At 38.0% G+C, this 21,477-nt stretch overlaps 3 protein-coding genes across 13 annotated transcripts in view; 1 reads left to right on the top strand and 2 right to left on the bottom strand.

The window, feature by feature from the left end:
• Positions 1-21,477, top strand: part of LOC108619314 (uncharacterized) — a 40,351-nt gene that overhangs the window by 5,118 nt on the left and 13,756 nt on the right. Inside the window, exons 1-3 of one of the 11 annotated variants that reach the window (XM_089475184.1) lie at positions 1,631-1,878; positions 4,005-5,036; positions 16,167-16,433. The exons of 1 other annotated variant lie outside the window; for it this stretch is intronic. In XM_089475184.1, coding sequence (XP_089331310.1) covers positions 4,159-5,036; positions 16,167-16,433 — 1,145 coding nt within the window. In that variant the 5' untranslated portion in view covers positions 1,631-1,878; positions 4,005-4,158. Of the gene's footprint in view, positions 1-1,630; positions 2,438-3,925; positions 5,037-16,166; positions 16,434-21,477 lie in introns of those variants that run through there. 9 more of the 11 variants (XM_089475181.1, XM_089475182.1, XM_089475179.1 and 6 more) reach the window with 9 other exon arrangements.
• Positions 17,154-18,636, bottom strand: LOC108619322 (uncharacterized). The gene is made up of 2 exons (XM_089475208.1): positions 17,591-18,636; positions 17,154-17,530 (listed from the first exon to the last, which is right to left on the bottom strand). Exon 1 carries the CDS (start codon positions 18,505-18,507, stop codon positions 17,743-17,745), a length of 765 nt encoding a protein of 254 aa, XP_089331334.1. The 5' UTR covers positions 18,508-18,636; the 3' UTR covers positions 17,154-17,530; positions 17,591-17,742.
• LOC108619320 (uncharacterized) lies at positions 19,308-21,328 on the bottom strand. The gene has a single exon (XM_089473166.1). The coding sequence runs from the start codon at positions 20,995-20,997 to the stop codon at positions 19,840-19,842; it is 1,158 nt and encodes a 385-aa protein (XP_089329292.1). The 5' UTR covers positions 20,998-21,328; the 3' UTR covers positions 19,308-19,839.

Raw genomic sequence — 21,477 nt, 5'->3', positions numbered from 1 at the left:
GAAAAAAAAAACGAAGAGCAAAAAATATATTAGAAACGCAGAGAAGGAATGAACAGAAGCGGCAACATGGAAAAAAGCAGAGGAACCAAAAAGAAGAAAAGAAATGCGCAAAAATAACCGTAAAGAGATGAAAGGTACATGAAAGATCGAAGAAGAAAAAACTGAAGAAAAAAGAAGAAGAACCAAAATGGAGAAACGAAAAAGAGAGGCCCATTAGAAGATAAGAACGAAGTGAAGAGAACAAAAAAGAGCTAAAGTGAAGTGGAGTAGAGATCGTCGAATGCAACTTAAACATCGAATAACCACAGCTACATACATATGTACATATGTAAGAAAAACTGTCAGATATTTATGTACATATGTACATATATGTATGTATGTGTATAATAAAAAAAATAGATCATAAAATTAAAGCATCTCTCAGCGTTATTCAAACATACAAACATATGTATTATGAAAAGCTCTCTAGCTTTTCATTTCTTAAGTCTATAAGATTGATTGATTGATTGATCAAGGGGTCCACTTTAGTTTGTAACACCCTATGCTAACTGTTACAAATATAGGGTAATTGTATAATGGGCCACAACAGATCGAGTGTTAGATAGAGTGGAAGGTTGCCCTTGTTTATTATTATTTTTTTTATTTTTTGCTTTTAGTCGGTTGCGGTTTTCGCATAGCTCATCTGTAGGGTGACCATGACTGGCGCCTGAACTGTGTGTGTGTCTGTGAGAGAGAGAGGTGACTTAAATGTAGTATTGCAATTAACAATAGCGTTGCCATATCAATGAACACTTGGCGACTTATCTCTAAAATTTTATCGAAAAATAATACGGTAAGAGTTCAATTAAGACTAAAGAACATTTTGAGGGGTGGGGCATGTATCCAATGTACGATAGCAGGCAGTTGATTAGGAAGGGACGCCGGTGTGTGGTATCGCCCAAACTACTTATTTTGCTTTAATACATATTTTGCTCCATTGTCATTTCGTATACATTTAGTTAGTTTTAGCTACGTTTTCTTCGCCGCTCAATATTTTTGCACAACGCAAGCGAAAAGTCACAAATCATCCAGTCAAAGGGAAAGAAAAAAGCACAAGTCTCTATGTATGTGTGTGTGCTGGTATTGTTGAATGGTTTTAGGGTCAGCAGTGAAAAAAAATAGAAGACAACAACAGCAAAATCAATTGTCAAGCGAAAGGCGAATCAAAGCAATGAACGTTTAACGGTGAATAGTTAAATCTCAGCTGCGGATCTGCTAGCATCAGCTGCTTGCGGCTCCTTGGATGAAGCATAAGCGAAAGAGAGCTATCGCCACAGAGGTAGAAAACCAGTGAGAGAGAGAGAGCGCGCTAAGCTTTTTGTCTTCGGCTGGTGCGGCTTCTTCATCTTCTCTCATTTCATTGTTAAATTTCTTTACAACAACATAATAAGTGAAGCCAACGGCTACGTCGGCGCTGACGCCAACGCAACGCAGCATGATAAGCAGGGAAGAAGTTTTTTATACAAACACACACCCATACGAACACATGGACATAAGCGTATGCATGCATGCGGCCACAATTCGCCGTCGCTGTCGTCGTCGTTTGTCTGTTCGCCGCGTCGCTTCGCTTCGTCTCAGATATTGTTGATGTAGGGCCGCTGTCGCTGCTGCTGCTGCTGCTGCGGCTTCTGCTGCTGTCTGCCTGGCTGGACGTTGGTTGGGTCTGGCCGCAACGGCACTTCAATTTGAAATTCAGTGCGAAAGCGAACGACAACGCAGACGGGTAGCCAGTGAGCGGGAGAGCGAGCGAGAGAGTGCTTTTTAAAGCAGCAGTAGCGAGCGGTGCCCGCTTTTCCACATTTTGTGTTTTTTTTTTTTTTTGGATTCCTTTAAAAATTCGTTAGTTAATTTTTTTCGAGTGTGAAGTGGCTTTGGTTTATTTTTGTTTGCTATCGCGTGCACAGCAATAAAGTTTATCAACAAATAAAAAGTCGGTTCTAGTGTAAATGTTTATTGAATTGCGGCGAATTAGTTTGGCGTTAAGAACAAAGCGATATACACACAAGAACAATAACAACGTCGATCAAACATATTTTGTAAAGGAACGGGCTACGCGGTTAGCGGCAAACACAGCCGTAGACATCATCGTAGACGGGGAGTACGGCCAAGTGACATCATTAAAAGAAAAAAAGTGACGGAAATTGTTGGCCGTGTGTCGTGGCCAAAAATAAATGCAAAAAAGACGAGAAAAGCAAAACAAAAAAACGCCAATTCAAAAAAAATAAGAAAAAGAATTGTACTCCACAACAAGAATAACAACAACGGCGGCAGTAGCAGCAAGGCGAAGAAGAAGCGGTAAAGCAAATACACGCGCACAGCTGAGAGAGGCAAAGCGTGAGAGCGAAAGACCTGCTGGCCAGACCAAAACAACAATTTGAACGAGGCGAAGTGAGAGCGTGTGCGTATACGTGGATGGTGAAGAGAGAATGTACATATATAAGAATTTGAGAATGTATGTGTGTGTGGGCCTGTGTGGCAGACAATTGTCGTATGCCGGGCGGCTGCTGTGTGGCGCCATCTATTGTAGTACATATGACAAAAAGAACTTTAGCGGCGAAAAGAAAACTGACACACACACACATGCATTGGCATGGACATGCACCAACAGCTGATGCTAGAAAGAGCGCAAGCATCTGCAGTAGCATTACGCAAAAAGAAGCCCTGTTTCCTAGTATATATGTACATATACATATATAAATTTATTATCTAAATCTATAATAATCATGATTGAAATTTCAAATAATTATCAGCTGGCACTCGTGCGAGTTCTTTGTCAACAATAAATATGAAAAGTATATCTTTAACATTTGGAGCGAACTGTGCTAACTATATGAAAAATTAGCAGCGACAGTTTAATTAATTTCGTTCGTTTAATTAAGAGATCTACGATAATGTTGAATCGCACATTATAAATTTTCAGCTTTATATATGCTAACTGTAAACAAATACAGATTAGCACTCAATTGGTTAAAAGCTGTCAATTCATAAAGAGATGGAAATATTTGCAAATACATACTTGTATAGTTGAAACAAATATGTTCAGTTATGTCACATTTGCAGTCACGAGGAGATTTTAGTAATCCTTGCAGAAATACCTAACAATAAAGTAATCCCATAAAAACCAGTTGCTTAAATACTTTATCTAACGCTTTACTCTGACTAATATACAGATCTAATTTGTTGCACTTCAGTAGAGCGTAAAATTCTTATTTAATTACATTTCCGGTCGGATATGTTTGGCAAAAGTTATTTGCTATAATATTGATTTTTTTTTTTGATTTAATATTTAAATACGTGATGAATATGATGAACTATCTTTTTATAGAGTATATCGAATAATGTACAATTACATAATGCTTAAACTCTTTTACTGTAGGTATTTTTAGTATAGTTGGAAATGCTATTTCCATTTGTGGAATTAGTTCAATAATCCGTTCATTAAGTTCAATTTATTAGATCAGTTGATTGCTTATGATCAGTAGCTACACATCTTAATAAGACGCATTGCTCATGAACTATTGAATATCTGATCACGTAGTTACCTTTATAAGCAACTGAACTGCACTTGTTTACTGATCTCTAAACTAGTTCCTTCAATCATGATCATTACAAAGATTCGCTCACTTAAATAAAACTATAAAAACAACAACAATATAAACGAGCGATGCTCAGAAGGCTCAGCTGCTGCATTTTGCCTAAGGGAAGCTTTCAATAGCTCACCAACACCAACTCGACAGGTATTCAACAATATTTGTGTGCGTGTGTGTGTGTTTGATAGTTTATCGACCTCCCAGTGCCTGAAGCGCTCTCACTTCGCTCCGCTCCGCTCCGCCAATGTCATCGCAGTGGCATAAAAATAACTTTAGCTCTGCCCTTCTTTCCGCAGTAGAAGAGAGTGTGTGAGGGAGAGAGAGAGGCAGACAGATGCAGAGAGATCTGATCGAAAAGATGTTGTTGTTAAATAGTGAAAACACGCACCAACTAGAACAATAAGACAAGCAAAAAATAGCAAAAGAGAAGGAAAACTAACAAAAAAAAAAAAAAGAATATTTAAACAAGAAAAAAGCAAAATAAAAGTAGAGGCAAAAATAAAAAATAAAAAAATAAGTAAATCAGACAATGGCCACAATCAACGAGGAGGAGGTCAACAGCAATGGGAAAGTCGATTCATCGATGGAGCCGGAGAGCACTCTGCAGCAGCTGAAGGCAAAGAAAAACAAATCGAATCTGTTTCTCATCAAATCCTACAGTTTCATTGAAAAGAACAATAACAATAATAGCAATAGAAACAACAACAATAACAATAACCATGGGCTATATAATAACCGTTTGCAATCGCCTGATATGGAACCCTTTCCGGATATCGCCTCCTTGATGCTGGTTGCTGATGAGCAACCCACCAAGAAAACGCGTTCGAAGAAGTCCCAAAACAAAACGCAGAAAACGAAGGTTATCAAAAATGGAATGAAACAGCTAGAGGAGGATCAGCAGGATCCACAGGATCCACAGTTCATCAGCGAGCAGGAAGCTCAGCTGCTGCGTCGCAATCCGCACGAGTATGAGGAGCTGTTCAAGCACTCACCGGCGGCACATGGTTTACACCTGCCACGCCCACAATCGCTGCCCGGCAAGGTGCACTTTGAGGCGTCGACGTTGTGCATTATCGAGCCGTCGGCGTCGAAGCGTCGCAGCGGCAACATCAAACGCGAATCGTTCTTGCGACAGAGTCTACAATCGATACGCCGCAGCTTTGGGTCGAGCAAGCATTCCTCGAAGCTTTCGTTAGCCACGCCCTCGATCACACCGCTGCCCTCGCCGGTGTCATCGAACGCCTCGTCCACATCGACAACATCCTCCTGCTCCTCAGCTACAGCCATCTCTATGCTGAGCAAGGCGCAGGCGCACAATCACATCCTGGATGAGTTCCTGCCCACGCCCGTTGTCCTGCTGCTCAATAATGATGCGCAGATACAATATATAAGCCAAGCAGTCAACAGGTAAGCCGCCATCCGATTGGTTTCCAAAGTGATCTGCAGTTATGTCAGCTGCGGAGTCTTAAAGCTCGTAAATTACCATAAAGCTTAGTCTAAAGTAGTATATTTAGATTGACTTAGATTTAGATAGACAGAAACTTACCTTGAATGATCTCCTCTTTCCAAACTTTGACGCAATGCTTTGATATGCTTTTTAATCATTCTTGTTCAGTCACTCAAAATTCCTGATGAAAAACCGAATCTTTATTGCTTATAACTTAAGCTAATCTACTCTATCTCTACTCAGTTCAATGCTTACGGCTCAAGCATTCCTCTTTTTACATTTTAAGTAGAGCTAAAGTTATATAGGTTTAAATAGATTTATCTGAATTAATCGGATAATGTTCATTCATTCATTCATGCAACTTTGTCAGCTTTAGATGAGCGCTCCTGCCATTCAGTACTTTAGGGCTCAATGTGCTTTTGGCCAATATTAGCATTGAGGCATGTAACGCGTTACAGTCATTGATTTTTACACATATGAAGAAGGCAGAGAAGTCAAGGCCAAGCTTTTCAATTACCTGCAACAACAAATCAGGCCGGATGCTACGTCCGCTTCGCCAACGCCCTCGCCCCCAAATCGACTGCCAATAAAATAGCTTGAGAAAAGAAAAGACGAAAAGAAGAAGAAATAAGAAGACCCTGAGTAGAGCTCTCTTTCAGAATATGGATATCCAATGTCAAGCATCGATTTGCATTTAATATACCCTGTAAATGCAATTGTAACAAGTTTTGATTGCTGCAGCCGTATAGAATATTCTTATATATATTCTCATATCGATAAATATCGATTTGTAAAAAAATTAACCTTGCGATTCTTCTAGAGCTGCAGATATTTTTTATCTTATTTATATCTCTATGACATACGGTAGGTATCGAACTTGTTTCGAAACACTTAATTTGCGCTATATGCATATGGTCATGGATACATATATAGATCCATAATTAGTAGACGGTATCTGCCAGTTGGGCATACGCAGCTTAAACACTTTCACTTATTGTTGTCGCCGTACTTTTACTTTGTCAGATCGGATCGATTTCAATTGAGAGCTTCTCGAGTTCCGATTTGCATGCAGCTAATGTCCGCACTGAGCGATTGAGCGATTGACAAATGGCTAACCCTACCGATTGCTAGATGTATAGATAGGTATGTATATACATATGCTTGTATATATGCATAATTGTGCAAACGCCAACGACATAATGCCCTAGACATATTTGGCTCTACGCGGCGTATTTGGCAGTTGGACTGCAATTGCCGTTGCCAAAGTTGAGGCCCATCTAAAAACAATGGAATTTCTTCATTATATGTCGTGACGTCACAAGAGCCAACACTTTATAAATAATTTTCTATTGCTAATGTATGCCAAAGTATACATACATATATAGACATATAATATGTAGAAGCAATTAGAGAAACATTTGCGTAAAATATTTGCAAAACATTTTGCGGTTGAAACAACATGGAACAACATTATATGTACAATTATTATTATATGAACACGGGACCTTTAGATGAAGCAGAATAGAATTGCAGATAGTCATAATAGTATTACTCATGGATGATATATTCATATATTTCTACTTCCTCTACCTTATATCTTAGCTCCGAACTAGTTCTAGATGAATATAGGAACAGTTCCAGTTGAGGGAACGATAGATATACAACCTAGAGCTTTGATGATATCCACTTCCGCATATCCCAACTCAAAAGATATGAAGTTGAGAACTTCAGATCCCGAAACTTTATATTACATTTTGGGATCTAAAGCTCTCAACTTCATACCTTCTATAACTCAAACTCAAACCATTCTTGATGCTTCATTTCATTTCGATTTCCATTTCGATTTCCTGGAAATGTAGTTACCAGGTTTCCCGTAAGTAACGCTTAAGGCTCTCGAATTGTGTGCGTGGAATCAAGTCAATAGAGTTATTTATGCTGCAGATAATAGAATATGTATAATAAAACAGGAAATGTTTACAGTTATGCTGTTCAGTTAAGTGCGTGGAATTTGATTCCAGTACACACTTTGTTCAATTGCAAAAGTGCAGTTGGGTTCGTAACGCACAACGACTAAATATATAGTATAACTACAATATATATGAATATGACTGTGCCCCCAGTTACCCCTAAGGGGAAGACCTAACCTCCTCAATTGAAAGATGCGTGCAATTTGTTGCCTTTGTTGTTGTTGCTACTGTTACTGTTGCTGTTGGTCTTGCTCTTCCAGTTCCACTTACTGTCCATTGCATTCTGAGTGTACAACTATGTATATATATCTATATACATATGTATATACGTATGTTGATAATATATGTTGAGTATCATTTCCATGTGGGCGATTCGTTTTTGTGAATACATTTTTCGAGTGCATTCGCGTTGATTGAATTTCCAGCAATTTTTTTTTTTTTTTAATATACCCTGGACTCATAGAAAATATGTAGGGCATATTGATCATTGGTTAATCGTATTATATTAGATTCTTAAGCAGAATTTGCTGACTCATTGATAAAGCCTTGTGTACAATGATATTTGCCTACTTATCCATTCCTACTGATTCATAATCTTTTATACGAAGGTTATAACCGATGTGAGAGATTATTTCAATATTAAAGCGATCTGATGAATATGATTTTTATATGTTCTCTGTTTCTTCCGTGAACTATATTTGGGTGCAGTACAGTTTACGGTTTGCAGTTTACAGTTCACAGTTTACAGTGTATAGTTATTAAAAAAAAGTTTTTCAGATTTTTGTTCTACATGCAGGGTATCTTTCAGTCGTGCCCTCTTGATTGAAGTACTTCTACTTGTTATGTTGTTGTTATATTTTTATCAAAGGCAACATGCAATGCCCGTTCAAGGGGTAGTACCTCTCTCTTTTCCTCTCACCCTGTCTCCCTCTCTCGCTCGCACCCCTTCTTTGTTTCTGTCTTTGCTGAGACCATTAACTCAAATGGGTCAATTGTTCGTTATAGGTTTCAAATAACATTTGCAAATTGCAATAGTGTTTACGTTGTAAATAAATTAAAGAAATGTTAAAACATGAACTTGGGGAAAATTCTTGAAAGTACTATACAGATATGTACATGTAGATACTGATAAGTTCTTCGAAAATTTAGCATATACAGTTTGTAGCTTTTGGCTTGGAAAATTGAAGACAATAGCCAATCAAGTCTTAACATGGGTCTAGAATCAGTTTGTTGATTTAAGCTCTGATCTTTTGATGTCGAATTCCATTGTAGAAGAGCTATCTATACATTTTCAATTCAAAAATATTTGGAACAATTATAATTGGCTTGTCAATGAGAAAGTAAATACCTATTGAAGTATCAATAGATTTGCAATGGCTGCCTGAGTGACTGGGTATTCGTCTGCTAAATGGAAATCTCCCCATCGTCTATGTAAGCGAAAGCGATGAAACTGAATTTGGTCTTGGGCCACATAACTCATCTGATTCGGAATCTTAATCATGATAACTTACGCTGTCATCACTTCGTTCAAGTCTAATTCGAATTCTAATTTGATGATCCAATTTGATTCACCAGCAAACAGTGCGAGATAAGGAAAAAGAGAACATCATTGAAGCTATTGATCTAATATTAAAATTCTACTCTATATAAAACTATTTCTTAACTAAAACTAGTTGTGAATTACAATAAACTTACTAAGGCTATATAACATACATATATAAGTATAAACATATTTATATATACATGTCTATGGCGTATTTATGTCTATATATGGCATAGATCATCTCATTATTTACGATCTGTAGCAGAATGGTTTTAGCAAATGAGTTTTTAATGTGAGTTTTGTGCTTTGCCCTTTAACCTTGTTTAGCATTAAAACTTATAGCTCTACTATTACGTAAGCCTTAGTTGGGGCCTTTAGAGAAGAGTTCTCGATGGCGCAACACTCAGACTTTATTTGTCGCTTCAACAGAAATGCTGAGAATCGCTGCCGGAAGTGCGAAGTGTGTGCTTGAATTTGGTAAAAAAGTTTTATTAAATTTGAAAGCTTCCAAATAATTGAATTTAATTCGATGTGCATACAATTTCGATTTTCGTTATGTGAGCTCTAAAACTTAATGAGTGTCTCACATGGATTTAAGTGTACGAAAGGCTTAAAGCGAGCTTTAAGCGTGCTTAAACATTTTATCTTAAGGTAAAATTCTTAAGGTATACTTGTGATGATACTTGATGCACTTGTGTAAGTTTTGAAGCTTAAGAATAGACGCATTAGCTTTGAATGAAAATTATAAAATTATGCCTAAAAGCAATACAACTAAAGCTCGTCAAGCTCTTTCAATGTGAAGAAAGTGGAATATATAGTTTGATAAGGACTTTAATCACACCTTTGTAAGCTAAAGTCTATAAGCAAACTTGAAGAGTTAAAGTTGTGCATTTTTATATACTTACACTCGAAGCTCTAAAGGAGTTTAAAGCTTAAGTTGAAGCTGAAAGGCTTAGTTTTTCGAGAGTTGAACAATTTTTGGTGAGATTGAAAGCTTTTGCTTGAGTTGCTTGAGTGATTTACGAGTGAGCTAAAATCCATTGGAACTATCAACCAAATGCTCTGCCTCTCTCTCTCCCTCTCTCTCATTCTCAGTTGATATATACCCCCCTGCAGTTGAGATTAGCTTCGGGTGTTAAAAGATAATCGCTTGCATTTAATGCATCGCACTCGAAAACACCCATAAACGAGTGTCACACTTAATATAAACACGCTGATAATGCCGCACACACACATGCACACAAACAAATATACACACATGTATATATGTATGTGTAGAGATCCCCCTACCCTCAGTGCGTCCAGAAGCTCTCGCATTTTGCCTTCAACTGTTTGCGATCTGTGAAACACACTTCACATTCAATTGACAGCAAAATGTTGTTTGTCTCTCGTTCTCGCTCTCTCCCATACTCTCTGTCTCTCTCATTCAATGTGTGTGTACTTCTACTTAGATGCCATTGAATGGATTTTAATAATTTCACATATTTCAGTTTGTCAGTTGCCGTCAAGCGAATCTTTTGCCGCGAATTCGAAACAAAACGAAAACGAAAATAAAAACTAGATAAAATCCAACAAAAACAAAAGAAATTATTTAATTTTTTTTTTTTATTAATTTTTTTGTTCGTTTTCGGTACGTTAAAATGCTGTCATAAATCATTTTCTTGTACTATCTTCTAGTTATTTACCTAGGTTTATTTTTTGTTTTCGTTTTTTTGTTGTGCGAGTGCAAAGTCAAGAATCAGCATTTCAACTGAGTTTTGTACGTGAAATTGTCTGTCAACTGTGTGAAAAACTTTCTGAAAGATAGTTCAAAGATAAGTACAGTCTAAAGCTGGATTTTTGAGTACAGAAGTGAATATATTGAGCCAAAAAGGGATACAAATTGGTGAAATTAAAGTGTGTGTCTCTATAGCTATATGTATATAGAGATGTATGCACCTATTTAAGATCTGTGTATAAACGAGCCTAATCGAAAGAGGTATGCAATACTAAACAAAAATGTAAATTATTATATTATAATATATTAATTATATGATTGCATATGGAATATATAATTCATATAAACACTATGTGGATCCTGAAATCTGATTGACCTAGTCGAGTTATAGAGCTCAGTATATTTTGTAATTTCGATTCATGCGACTATATATATGTATATACTGTATATACTGAATTAATGTTAATGCATCAGACTTGAAATATTTTTATATATACTACTGTAGTTTTATTATATCCCTTACACATTCTATATATTATATTAACTTTTATGATCAAACTAACGAAATACGTTTTTCTTGTTCGCTTTGCAGGTATGCAATTCGTTTCCTTAATGATATGTTTCTATCAAAAGTGCAAGTGTTATTTCCCCCGCTGCTCGACACATTAATCCACAGAACAGCTCAAAATTAATGCCTGCTATTATATAATAGTGTGAAGCGATTGAAAATAAAAATTAGATATATATATATATATATATATATGGAAGATCGCACGCTAAGTTAAACAAGTAAGAAAGGTGGAAATTGGGCTAAACCAGCTGCAGCATACTCGCTCATATTAAGAGAAAAAACAAAAAGAAACCAGTTGTAAAGGTATCGATAATGATAGCTTATAGCAGTAACTAACGAAAAGCCCAACAGACTTGATTATAGCTCAAGGACTAGCAAAGCTCTCGTCTTCCATATACATATAGTCCATATTACATATCTCGGGCTTTGTTTGCAAACGGAAGATCGTGCTTTAAAGGAATCGTATATGCTCTCATATCATTCATTCATCGTGAGCGGGTATAATTATCACCAGGTGGTAAACAAATAGAAATTCTGACTCGTAAATTGTCGTAATTATATCATCACAATTATAAACCAAAAAAAAAAAAAAAAACGTTACGAACATATTGCCATAAATCATTTTGAACTTTGTTTAGACAAATAGTGTGAAATACTACCAATATATGTATATGTATATACTATATATATATGGATATACGAATATATATGAATAGCAAAATCATAAACTATTTACACATTAGGTATGCCAAATCTGAGAGGAATTCGCAGAGAAAGAGAGAGAGAGAGAGATTGACTATATATCGTACTAAACATTTTATATATGATATAGTATAGGCATAAATGTACAAAAGCAAGTAAAAGTGCTATAGTCGAAATTGCACGACTAAGAGATATCCTATATGATAATATACATAAAATAATAATTATATTACTTGATGGTTTCTTGCTTGATTGAGATGAGAGTGAAATGTGGGTATAAGTAAATGTACATATCTATTCATATACCTGCTAATTAGGAAAGCTATAGATCAACTACAAAGATTTTCAGCTCTTAAAATCAACCATATATGATTGAATAACTAAGGGCTGCTATCAATCTTAGCATATTTCATGATGATGTTATCGATGATTTGATAAAAAGGGACTCATATATAATATTTTAATGCTGCTGGCGAATATATGTATCTTTAATCGGGCTCACCTTCTTCTGGCTGTTGCATACGGTATACCCTGCTTAGCAATTGTTAATGGACTCAGGGCATAAACAAAAAATATAATGTATAGGCGGTTCAGTTTTGGGGGCAAACAATTATTTATGGCTGTGCATTTTAGAGCTGACGCAAAGCGAAGCGAAGCGAATACGAGCCAATAATTTGTATAGATCTTTGCTCTGAACGAAAGTACGCTGTTTACTTGTGCCAAGAGAGGTATATTCGTTCACACTTTCCCTAGCTATTACAGATTATAAATCGGTTGAAGTTTTAGTTTATGCTATTACATTGAAATTTTAAGAGTCTTTAAACTGGAATAAAAAAATGCTGAGCTTCTCTTAAACTTGACCAAGAGTTAGTATTCTAAGCTATCTACAATAAACTGCAATTTCTATAAATTCTGATTTCTAAACAAAATGAATTCCTATTGTTTTCATAAAGAGTTGTTGGATATCTAGGACGTAGTCCAATTTCTGAAAATAGAAGTTGAACTTCGATTTAAAGCAATTCAGCTATACAGGATTATATAATAGTGTAGGTATTTCCCATTATTCATTATCAATTTATTGCATTGTTATGCCTAAAGGCAGTTAAAAACTTGTGTATACCCTATAAAACAGCTAAGAGCTACGTTCGAAAAACAGCATCGAATAATATAATATTTGTATCTAGAATATCGAAGTGCTTTACGATCTGAGTACATTATTTATGTATTATGTATGTATATAATATTCAAAAGTCAATATTGACTTTCATTCAATCAAAAAAAGAATTCTGGAGCTTTGTATTTTGAATTGAAATCTTCTTTAATTTATCCTTTGATAACTGTTGACAGGGTATTTGTTTGTCTGCTACTTGGTCATGCTGACTTTGCTATTTGCTTTGTTTTTATAGCCATCAAACTGATAAGCGATATTGGCTGATGTATAAGCAATACAAACAACAATATAAATTATATTCATACAGATTCAGGTATATGCATAGATATACAAAAATCTATTTGCCATAAATCAATTAGGGAAAACCAGAACTCTTTGATTTTCTATGAAATAGATTCGCTAATGCTGAAACATGAAACAGCACATAAGTGGAATATATTATATAGATGGCTTACGGATTATCAAATTAGATGGTTGTATAAATCTAAACTGAAGTTCTGAGACATATATGAAATATAGCTAAATCTGAGAAAATCTGTTAAGAATTTCCCAAGTCAACATATAATACTATCATATCATTGCAATCAAGATAAAACTAGGGAATTTCAACTTCGTCTATAGCTTTTCAGCCACACTTATTTCTTCGGGCTTTCAAAAATGTTGTTTCTGAATCTTCCGGGATTCGATTGGTTCTCGTTGCCGTTGCTGTTGTTTGTGTTAGTAAATAGAATTTTCAACAGATTTTCCCCACAATATTTACGAGCCACGTCAAAGAAAAATTTTGGCATACATTTCCATTAACACGAAATTCGTTTGAACATTTTTCTTTTATTTTCTTTTTGCATTTTGTAAATGTTGAAATTTCTCCGAAAAAAAACTGTTTGTCAATTGGCTCGTGCGGGCCGTGAGGCGTGGCAGCTGTTGTAAGCGGAAGTTAACTTTTAACTATCAACACTAAATTGCGTAATGAATCAAAGTTGTGCGAGAGACTTGTGGCTCGGGGCGGGGGCCAAAGAAGACGCGTTAATTTGTTATCAGAATTTCCGTTGGAATCAAAAATTGCGCGCGTAAAATTGTTCCACTTTATGCCGGCACAATGGAACAGCGGCGGAAAGGGGAAGGGGGAATGACAGAGGCTGGCGGCGGGCGGGTGGAGTTCATTGCCTCCGGCAACATTGTCGCCATTTAATTAGTTGCGTGCCAACATTTGTCTGCCCCAAAACTCTTCGGTCCGTAGGCCGGCTCTATTAAAATCTTATTGCGGCGTGTCATGAAATTTTTATGCTCGCTTTTAGCTGGGGTTGTTGCTCATGTGTAGGGGCTGGGGTTGGGGCCCGTGGCAGGGTTGCCTTTCTAATGCAATTTGCATTGCATTCGTTGCAGCTTTGCTATGCCCCCCTCCGCCACCCCCGTACACCCAAGAGCACACACCATGGGTTAATAAACTTTGCCCTTGCCAGGCTCTTGACAATTGCAATTGAATTCAATGCTTCAAAGGGTTGAAACATGCGCAAAGTGCAACCAGAGGAGGCAAGCAAAAGTTTAGCGCAGACTAGTAGATACCCTAGTACCCACTAGCAGATACCCTGCCTAAAGCAGAAGATGCAATGCGGTTGGAAGACGGTTATAAAAATATCGATTTTTATCGATACATGCAAAGAGTTAAAGAGAAACAAAGATAAATAAATTCGTATTGACTGATTGACGATTGATGGGGACTGACAGTTGTTTGATAATTGATGATTGACGACTATAGAATTCAGATTGCTGATTGATGGATAAGTGATAGCTAATGATTGATGACTGATAGTTCACTATTTGAGCTATAATTGATAGTTGATAATTGATAACAGATTGATTGATTGATAAATGATGCATGATGGACGATAGTTATCTATGGTTGTTGACAGATGATTGATGACTTATGAGAACGGATTATTGATGATTCACCATGCATTATATCTTGTTGACTGAATGGTGATTAAATTTTCATAATAGATGATTGATTCCTCTATAAATGGGTTTTATTGGTCTATGGCAATTCACTATTCATTGCATTTTTTTTTTTCTAGGGTATTTTCTATCTATTTGCTTTCAGTGAACTCGGTATGTACATAAGCCCTTTAGTTGGTCTATACCGACTCTTTAGCCGGACTCTGTAAATCGATACTTGCTCTCGTATTCAATTGTCTTTTGCTTAACTTGCCACACAAAATTTAAATTTCAAAAATGCAATTCGCGCAAAACAAAACAAAAATTCAGGGACAGGGCCGTGAGAAAGCGCAAGGCTGTGTCAATTGAGTCGGGTGTCACATGGGGCGTGGCAACGCCCTAACAGACCCTCGAATTGAGTGCTGCACAATAAATGAGCACTTTGCTCAAGCTCATATCGATTCACTGGTTCATTTATAATTCGCGAATTCGTCTTGTGAACCGATTCGAAAGAACATAATATATATAATTTATTTTGATATTCTTTAGCTTTAAGATAACTAAGCAAAGTATTCAGGGAAGCCTTTTTACATGTTTAAAATTTCTATTCTGAACCAGTTCAGAGATAGTTCTAATGTCTTCTAGAAGTGATAGGTAATGTGAACTATTTTATATAATAGTTATATTCAGTTATATTCGTATTATATGAACAGGTTCCGTCGTGACTTGTTACATGCTATTGAAAGTAAGTAAAGAAACCAAAAATATTTAGGTAATAGCTAACTAAAATAAATACTTAATCGAGCGAACTATCTTGCAGCTGTCGGAGCCAATGCAAATATGCTTGGGACTGATGGGAGGCCATAGAGCTATCATATCTCTCGCATAGCCTTGCTTCACAGTTCACGGTTGAGCCGGTTCAAAAGGCGATTCGGCCAGATGGGCGGCCAAAGTACCCAAGCTAAGCGGCTCGGGTTGAGTGTGTAAGCCACTTTAAGCCGCCTTTAGCCAAGTCTATGAGTCATGCATTAGTTAGTTAGCTGCTGCAACCCTCGCACTGACCCAAACGGGCTGCTCGTATAAAATTGCGCCGTCGACACATTTGGGCACGCAGTCAGCGTCCTCTACTTGTACGGTGCTAAGCGAAAACGAAGTCAATCAAAGACACCAATAATACGAATATGTAGACACATATATATAAATATATATATAGATATATATATATATATATCTACAGATATATATAGTTGCTTGTAACGGCGGTCGTTGGTATTAAATTCGCACATGTAATTGAAGACACATTCTGGGCAGGCATGCGGCTGACCTGACGCGCTAAATTGTGTTTGTCTCTGTGTATTTTAATGCTTATCAAAGCGTTTAACGCTCATTTACACACACACGTATATATATATATGTATATATATTTAGTCGGGCAGACGGACAACACACACGCCCACAGCAAGTCCATAAAACTTAATTTAATTAAGCCATCAAGCTGCAAATTTGACGCACAGAGATAGATGCCAGCTACTCGTAAACAAACCCCCCGAGGAGCGAAAACAAATATATATCTATAATATGTATCGCACGGGCAGCGGCAGCGCCTTGCTCTGTCTAGCCCAGAGCCTGACTGTCAGCAACAGCAGCTGGCAATGGAGTCGCCAGAGCAACGGCAACAACAGCAGCAATAGCAGCCAGGAGAGGGCATCTTCTATTCGGCCAGCGATCAAGAAACGTCTATTATTAAAGTCCAGGTACGCATAGATATCAAGACATTTTCTCATATGATAACGGATGGGAAGTGGAAACACTGTTGCGTGGAATGTCGCGGAAGTGAAACCATGTTTTTTTTAAATGGAAGCTAAATACTAGATGATCGAGTGGAACGAGCGGAAGTGAAACAAAGTTTGTTTATATGCTCATACACTTGCAATGAAATGACTCCACATGTCGTTCTATGGTCACTAATTACTAGATGATCGAGTGGAACGAGCGGAAGTGAAACAAAGCTTGTTAAAATACTCATTAAACACAATACATGCATTAAAATGACACCACATGTCATACTCTGCAATTATATTAAGTGGAAAGATTGGAATTGAAACATTAAAGTACTGCAAAATGAAATATTGAGGATCATGTAGAATATATAAAAAGACAGGGCTTGTTAAATGAGATCATTCTATAGGGAACTAGTGGAAATGAAATCTAATTGTTGGTTAAAATCAAATACGATGCATATTAACAGAAAAACATGTGAAAGTCGTCTCATTAATGAAAAATATTAAAAATTCACCTTTAGCGGTATAATTGGAAGTGAAACACTCGAGTCTAGCTTCTACTACAATATTTTCTTTAGCTCCATGCGTAGCGTATCATTGTCTTAAAACAAATATTCATTTTGCGAATGCCAGGAGCAATTCCCGAATCAGGCCTTTCATAGGGTTCCTGGATTTAACTTTTAGTTTCCCACATAGTAATAAAACCGTTTTTGTTTATTAAAATTTGTAACACATTTAATCGTTTTCGACTACAATTTCAATATGTTGTGTTTAAATTTGGTTAGTTCGTATAAGCGAAATACTGGATGTATGGATGATGTCCAAAAATATCAAAAAATTTTCATTGGAATACTATTTTATGAAAAACTAAACATGCGAATGCAGTTGGATCGAACTACGCTAACAAAAATATATGCCTGCATCTAAGTGTGTGTGTGTGTGTTTGTATATTTGTGTGGTGATGATGTGAGATCTTGACAATAGCCATGCTGACTTTCTCTCTAATTTTGTCCTCCTCTCTCTTCCTTGCCGACCCTCCTTGTATTCCTCTCTTGTATGTCGTAGTTTACCTTTAATTTTCTCATCGATCCATTAATTTATCTGAACAATCTCAGTATTTTCTAACTCACTTTTTTTTCCGTTTTCTTGATGTTTTTCTTTTCGCCTTCTCCTTTCTCATTCTCTTCCCCATTCGCATTCGCATTCGCATTCCCCTCCCTTCTATCTTGCTGCCCGCCCTCTCGCCATCCCGCACCCTCATCGCGTGTGTGTATGTGTGTTTCTAATCGGAAGAGGCTGGCGTATTTGGATGTCGCTTACGTATAGCACCCAGAGCCTCATAGCTGATCATTGATGTGGATGGCAATCGTGGGATGCTGGAGCACTGCAGCCGTGGACTGTTGCCGCATAGCTTGTTGGGCACCTTGCCCATTTGCATGAGCAGCTCGTCGATGCGCTCGGTCTTCACCTTGATGATATTCTCCATGTGGGCGAGGCGCTTCTGGTTGGCTTCAATGATCAGATCCTTAGCCTGATTGTCGCGTGCCATTTTCTCATAGAGCGAATAGAGAATCATCTTCTGGGGCACCTGAACGATGCCGTCGCCCACCTGTTTGTTGACCACCACCGTCTTCACCTCGTCGTTCTCCTCCCAGATCTGCTCCTGGGCGAGTATCGCATTCCTTGTCTCCACCACACGTTGACGCTTCTTCAGTCTCATGATCTCATGCAGTAGCACCTCGGCAGCCCCAGGGGCGCCCGTCGAGAGAAGCTCGATAAATTCACGACCCAATGTCAAATTGAATTTGTTCAATATCTTATAGTTGAACGTCTCCCAATTGGCCACCTTCAACTGGACGCTGCTGCGCTTCGGAAAGTTGTTTAAATCAACCAAACGTGGATGATCCCGTTTCATCATCTCCGCCAAGGGCAAAACATCTGAGAATTCGCGTCGCAATCGTGATGTATTTATATCGTACTGCTGTAGCCATTTGTGTAAATCGGCCAGTTCCTCGGCCGTGAGGGTTTTGCTGTTGATTGTGTGCATTTTACACGGTTTGTGATTGTCTTCAATTGTTCAAAATATTTGATAATAGGAAATATATAATATATATATAGTGAATATAGTAAACAATTTATGAGAACTGACGCACAGTTTGTTGCGATTTACTTACTTCGATTCGAAGTAAACATCTCAAGCTCCTTTGTTAATGAAAATTGAAAAACTTTCACTTCAGAAGAAGTTGTCGTCTTGCCCTGAAAGACGCCATCAAGTATATACATAAGAATGTATTTGTTCTCTATTGAGACCAACAGATGAGTCAAATTAGCTCCATCTCTCTCTGTCTGCCTTTCCTTATTGCTTATAGCAATCAAATCGGCGATAAGACTTGACTGTAGAAGCCTAAGTATGGGAACTTTTAGCCGCTAATATGAAAGCTCATACCACACAAAAGTTATGTGCCTTTCGAGATTACAGAATCAAATACCAAGCCAGCAGAGCTTTAATAAGAACAAAGCTCAATTACCAAAACTTTAAAGTAGTTGCATATATAAACCCATAAACATCCCGCGAAACTTTTCACAGTGAGCTTAAATGAGCTTGCGTAAACGAGCTTGTACGCGCTTAATCAAAGAAAAAGCTTGAATTTATTGTCTTAATATAATTTGATTTATTGCGAACATATTTGATACATAAACTCATTTGGCAGCCCTCGCTGCACAGAACATTTTACGAAGAGCTCTTCTCCATTTATGTGCCACACATTCCAGTAATTCCAGATGCCGTAAACGTGTCGAGCAAAGCAGCGCATTAAATCTAAAATATTTTGGTAATTACAAAATTCGTTTCGCTTAATATTTGGTTTATTTCATCAAATGTGCTTGGTTAAATTTACAAAAAAAATGTATTGTATTGTCAGGTTAGGTATTTGTTCGTTTTTTGTTTGTTTTTGTTTTTGTTTAGATATTGGCCTAAATCAGGGCAGGAGGGCGTTTGTTAGGTTGGGTGACTGTCTCTACAAAGTTTGTGCCGAAAGAAATGTGCGACCCGAATTTGAATTATGCTATGGACAAATCAGAGATATGATAGATTGAACCGAAATTTGGTAGAGAAGATAAAGTAGCCTTGAATGCTATATACATATATAGACTGCATACATATAGGGACATATAAGGATATATAAAGAGATATATATATATATATATATATACATGTGTATATGTGTACATGTATAGCAATATATATATATATATGTATATATGCGAGCAGAGGTATGGACACTGGGATCGATTGATTCAGAAGTGGCAATGTCAGTGTTTCTTTGTGATTGTGTGTATGCAAGTATATATATATATATATGTGTGTGTGTGTATGCATCTACAGTCTTTTGGAAGCCTCTAACATCCCACCAATCGTTGTTGGGACCTGACGCTTCTTGTGCCTCGATCGTCGACTCTGTTGGCGGGTGGCCAACATGGCAACGGCCACCTGGCGCTGCAGCTCATCGATCCGTTCGCACTTCAGCTGCAGCATGTTCTCCAGATGAGCGCTCCACTGGTCGTAACGAGCGATTCGAGCGTTCCGACGCTGCAGCTTCTTAACGGCCTGCATATAGACGGAATAAAGTACCATACGTTGTTTTGGTTGCACATTAACTTGTTCACCTCTTTGTCGGGATGCTGTTGCCATTGTTTGTGGGACAGCAGCCGCAGCTGCTTCTGGCATTGCACCTCCGATGACCGCTGTCTCTCCTGCTGGCAGCTCGACAGTTGGCGTTGTTGTGTAGGAGCGTCTGTTCAGCGAATGCCGCTTACTGCGACTCGAACGTCCAGTGGTGCTAGCGCCTGTGGGTATGCCACCTCGTGACATGGACGAACTCTTCACAGTCGTCGATGGAGTTGCGGACGCTGCCTGCCTCAGGCTCCTCACTGCATATGCGGTCGGTATCAGTTGATTGACTTCGTCAATATTCTGCCTGTTGGCCTGCGACAAACTGAAGGACAAGGTCGTCGGCAACGGCACGGGAACGGGCAGGGTCAGTGGTTTCCGTTCGTTGGACTTGGCCTCGTCCGTTCCAGCAGATGGCTGCAGTGTTGCCGTTGTCGACTCATCCTCCTCCTCGGTGCTGACACGCTGCTCGCGCGCCTTCTGCTCTGCCGCCCGATGGACACGCATTATGCTATACAGCAGCTGATCCACAGAGCCGGGCACGCTGCGGGCAACACGAATCATCTGCTCGCGAGTCAACTGCAGGCCCAGTTTGGACAGGACGCGTCGGTTAAATGTCTCCCAGTTACACACCTTGTTGTGCACACTATTCACTGGTGGGTAGATTTTGAGATCAATAATTTCGGGATAATACCGATGCAAGAGTCGCGCCAGGGGTTGCACATCGGTGAAGGCTCGTCGCAGGTTCGATGAGCTAATGTGATGCTCCTCCAGCCACTGGTTCAGTTCATACCGCTCAACCGCGCTCAGAGAACTTCTCTTAATACACAGCGCGTATTTGGGCAGAGCATAGCCTCGGCGATGCATGGTTCTTCAAATATATATATATAATATATATACGTGCGAATCTATATATTTGTGTAGTTGTGTTCACTTTGAATCGACGATTTTTTGTACTTTTTATGCGTATTATCTCTGTGCTCACGGGCGTGTATTCGTTTCAACGGTGGAACGATTTCTCTAGCTCTTTTTATTCACGATATGAATTTACTTTGAATTTTGTAATTTTTAAAAAGGAAATTTTTTTTATAAAAAAAATATAATAACGAAGTTATACGTCTTGAATTTGAACGAGACTATAGTCACAAATCTGTACGATTTCGTCTGCTTCAAAATTGTAAATGAAAATTTTAGAGCTGCTTGATTTACCACAAGGCCTCGGTTGCTCATAAAAGCCTACATTGATTGAGAGTTTTCAAAGTTATATGTAAACAGAGTGTTTCTCCGTAAACAAAGCCTCCTAGACCAAAAGTTTTATACAACTTACAAGCCTCCTTAAAAAGCCTC

The sequence above is a fragment of the Drosophila arizonae genome, chromosome X, assembly GCF_054131065.1.
Source record: "Drosophila arizonae isolate 15081-1271.41 chromosome X, UAZ_ARI_1.0, whole genome shotgun sequence".
NCBI classification, from domain to species: domain Eukaryota; kingdom Metazoa; phylum Arthropoda; class Insecta; order Diptera; family Drosophilidae; genus Drosophila; species Drosophila arizonae.
Note: the sequence above shows the minus strand (reverse complement) of the source record. Positions and strands in the feature narration are given on the sequence as shown.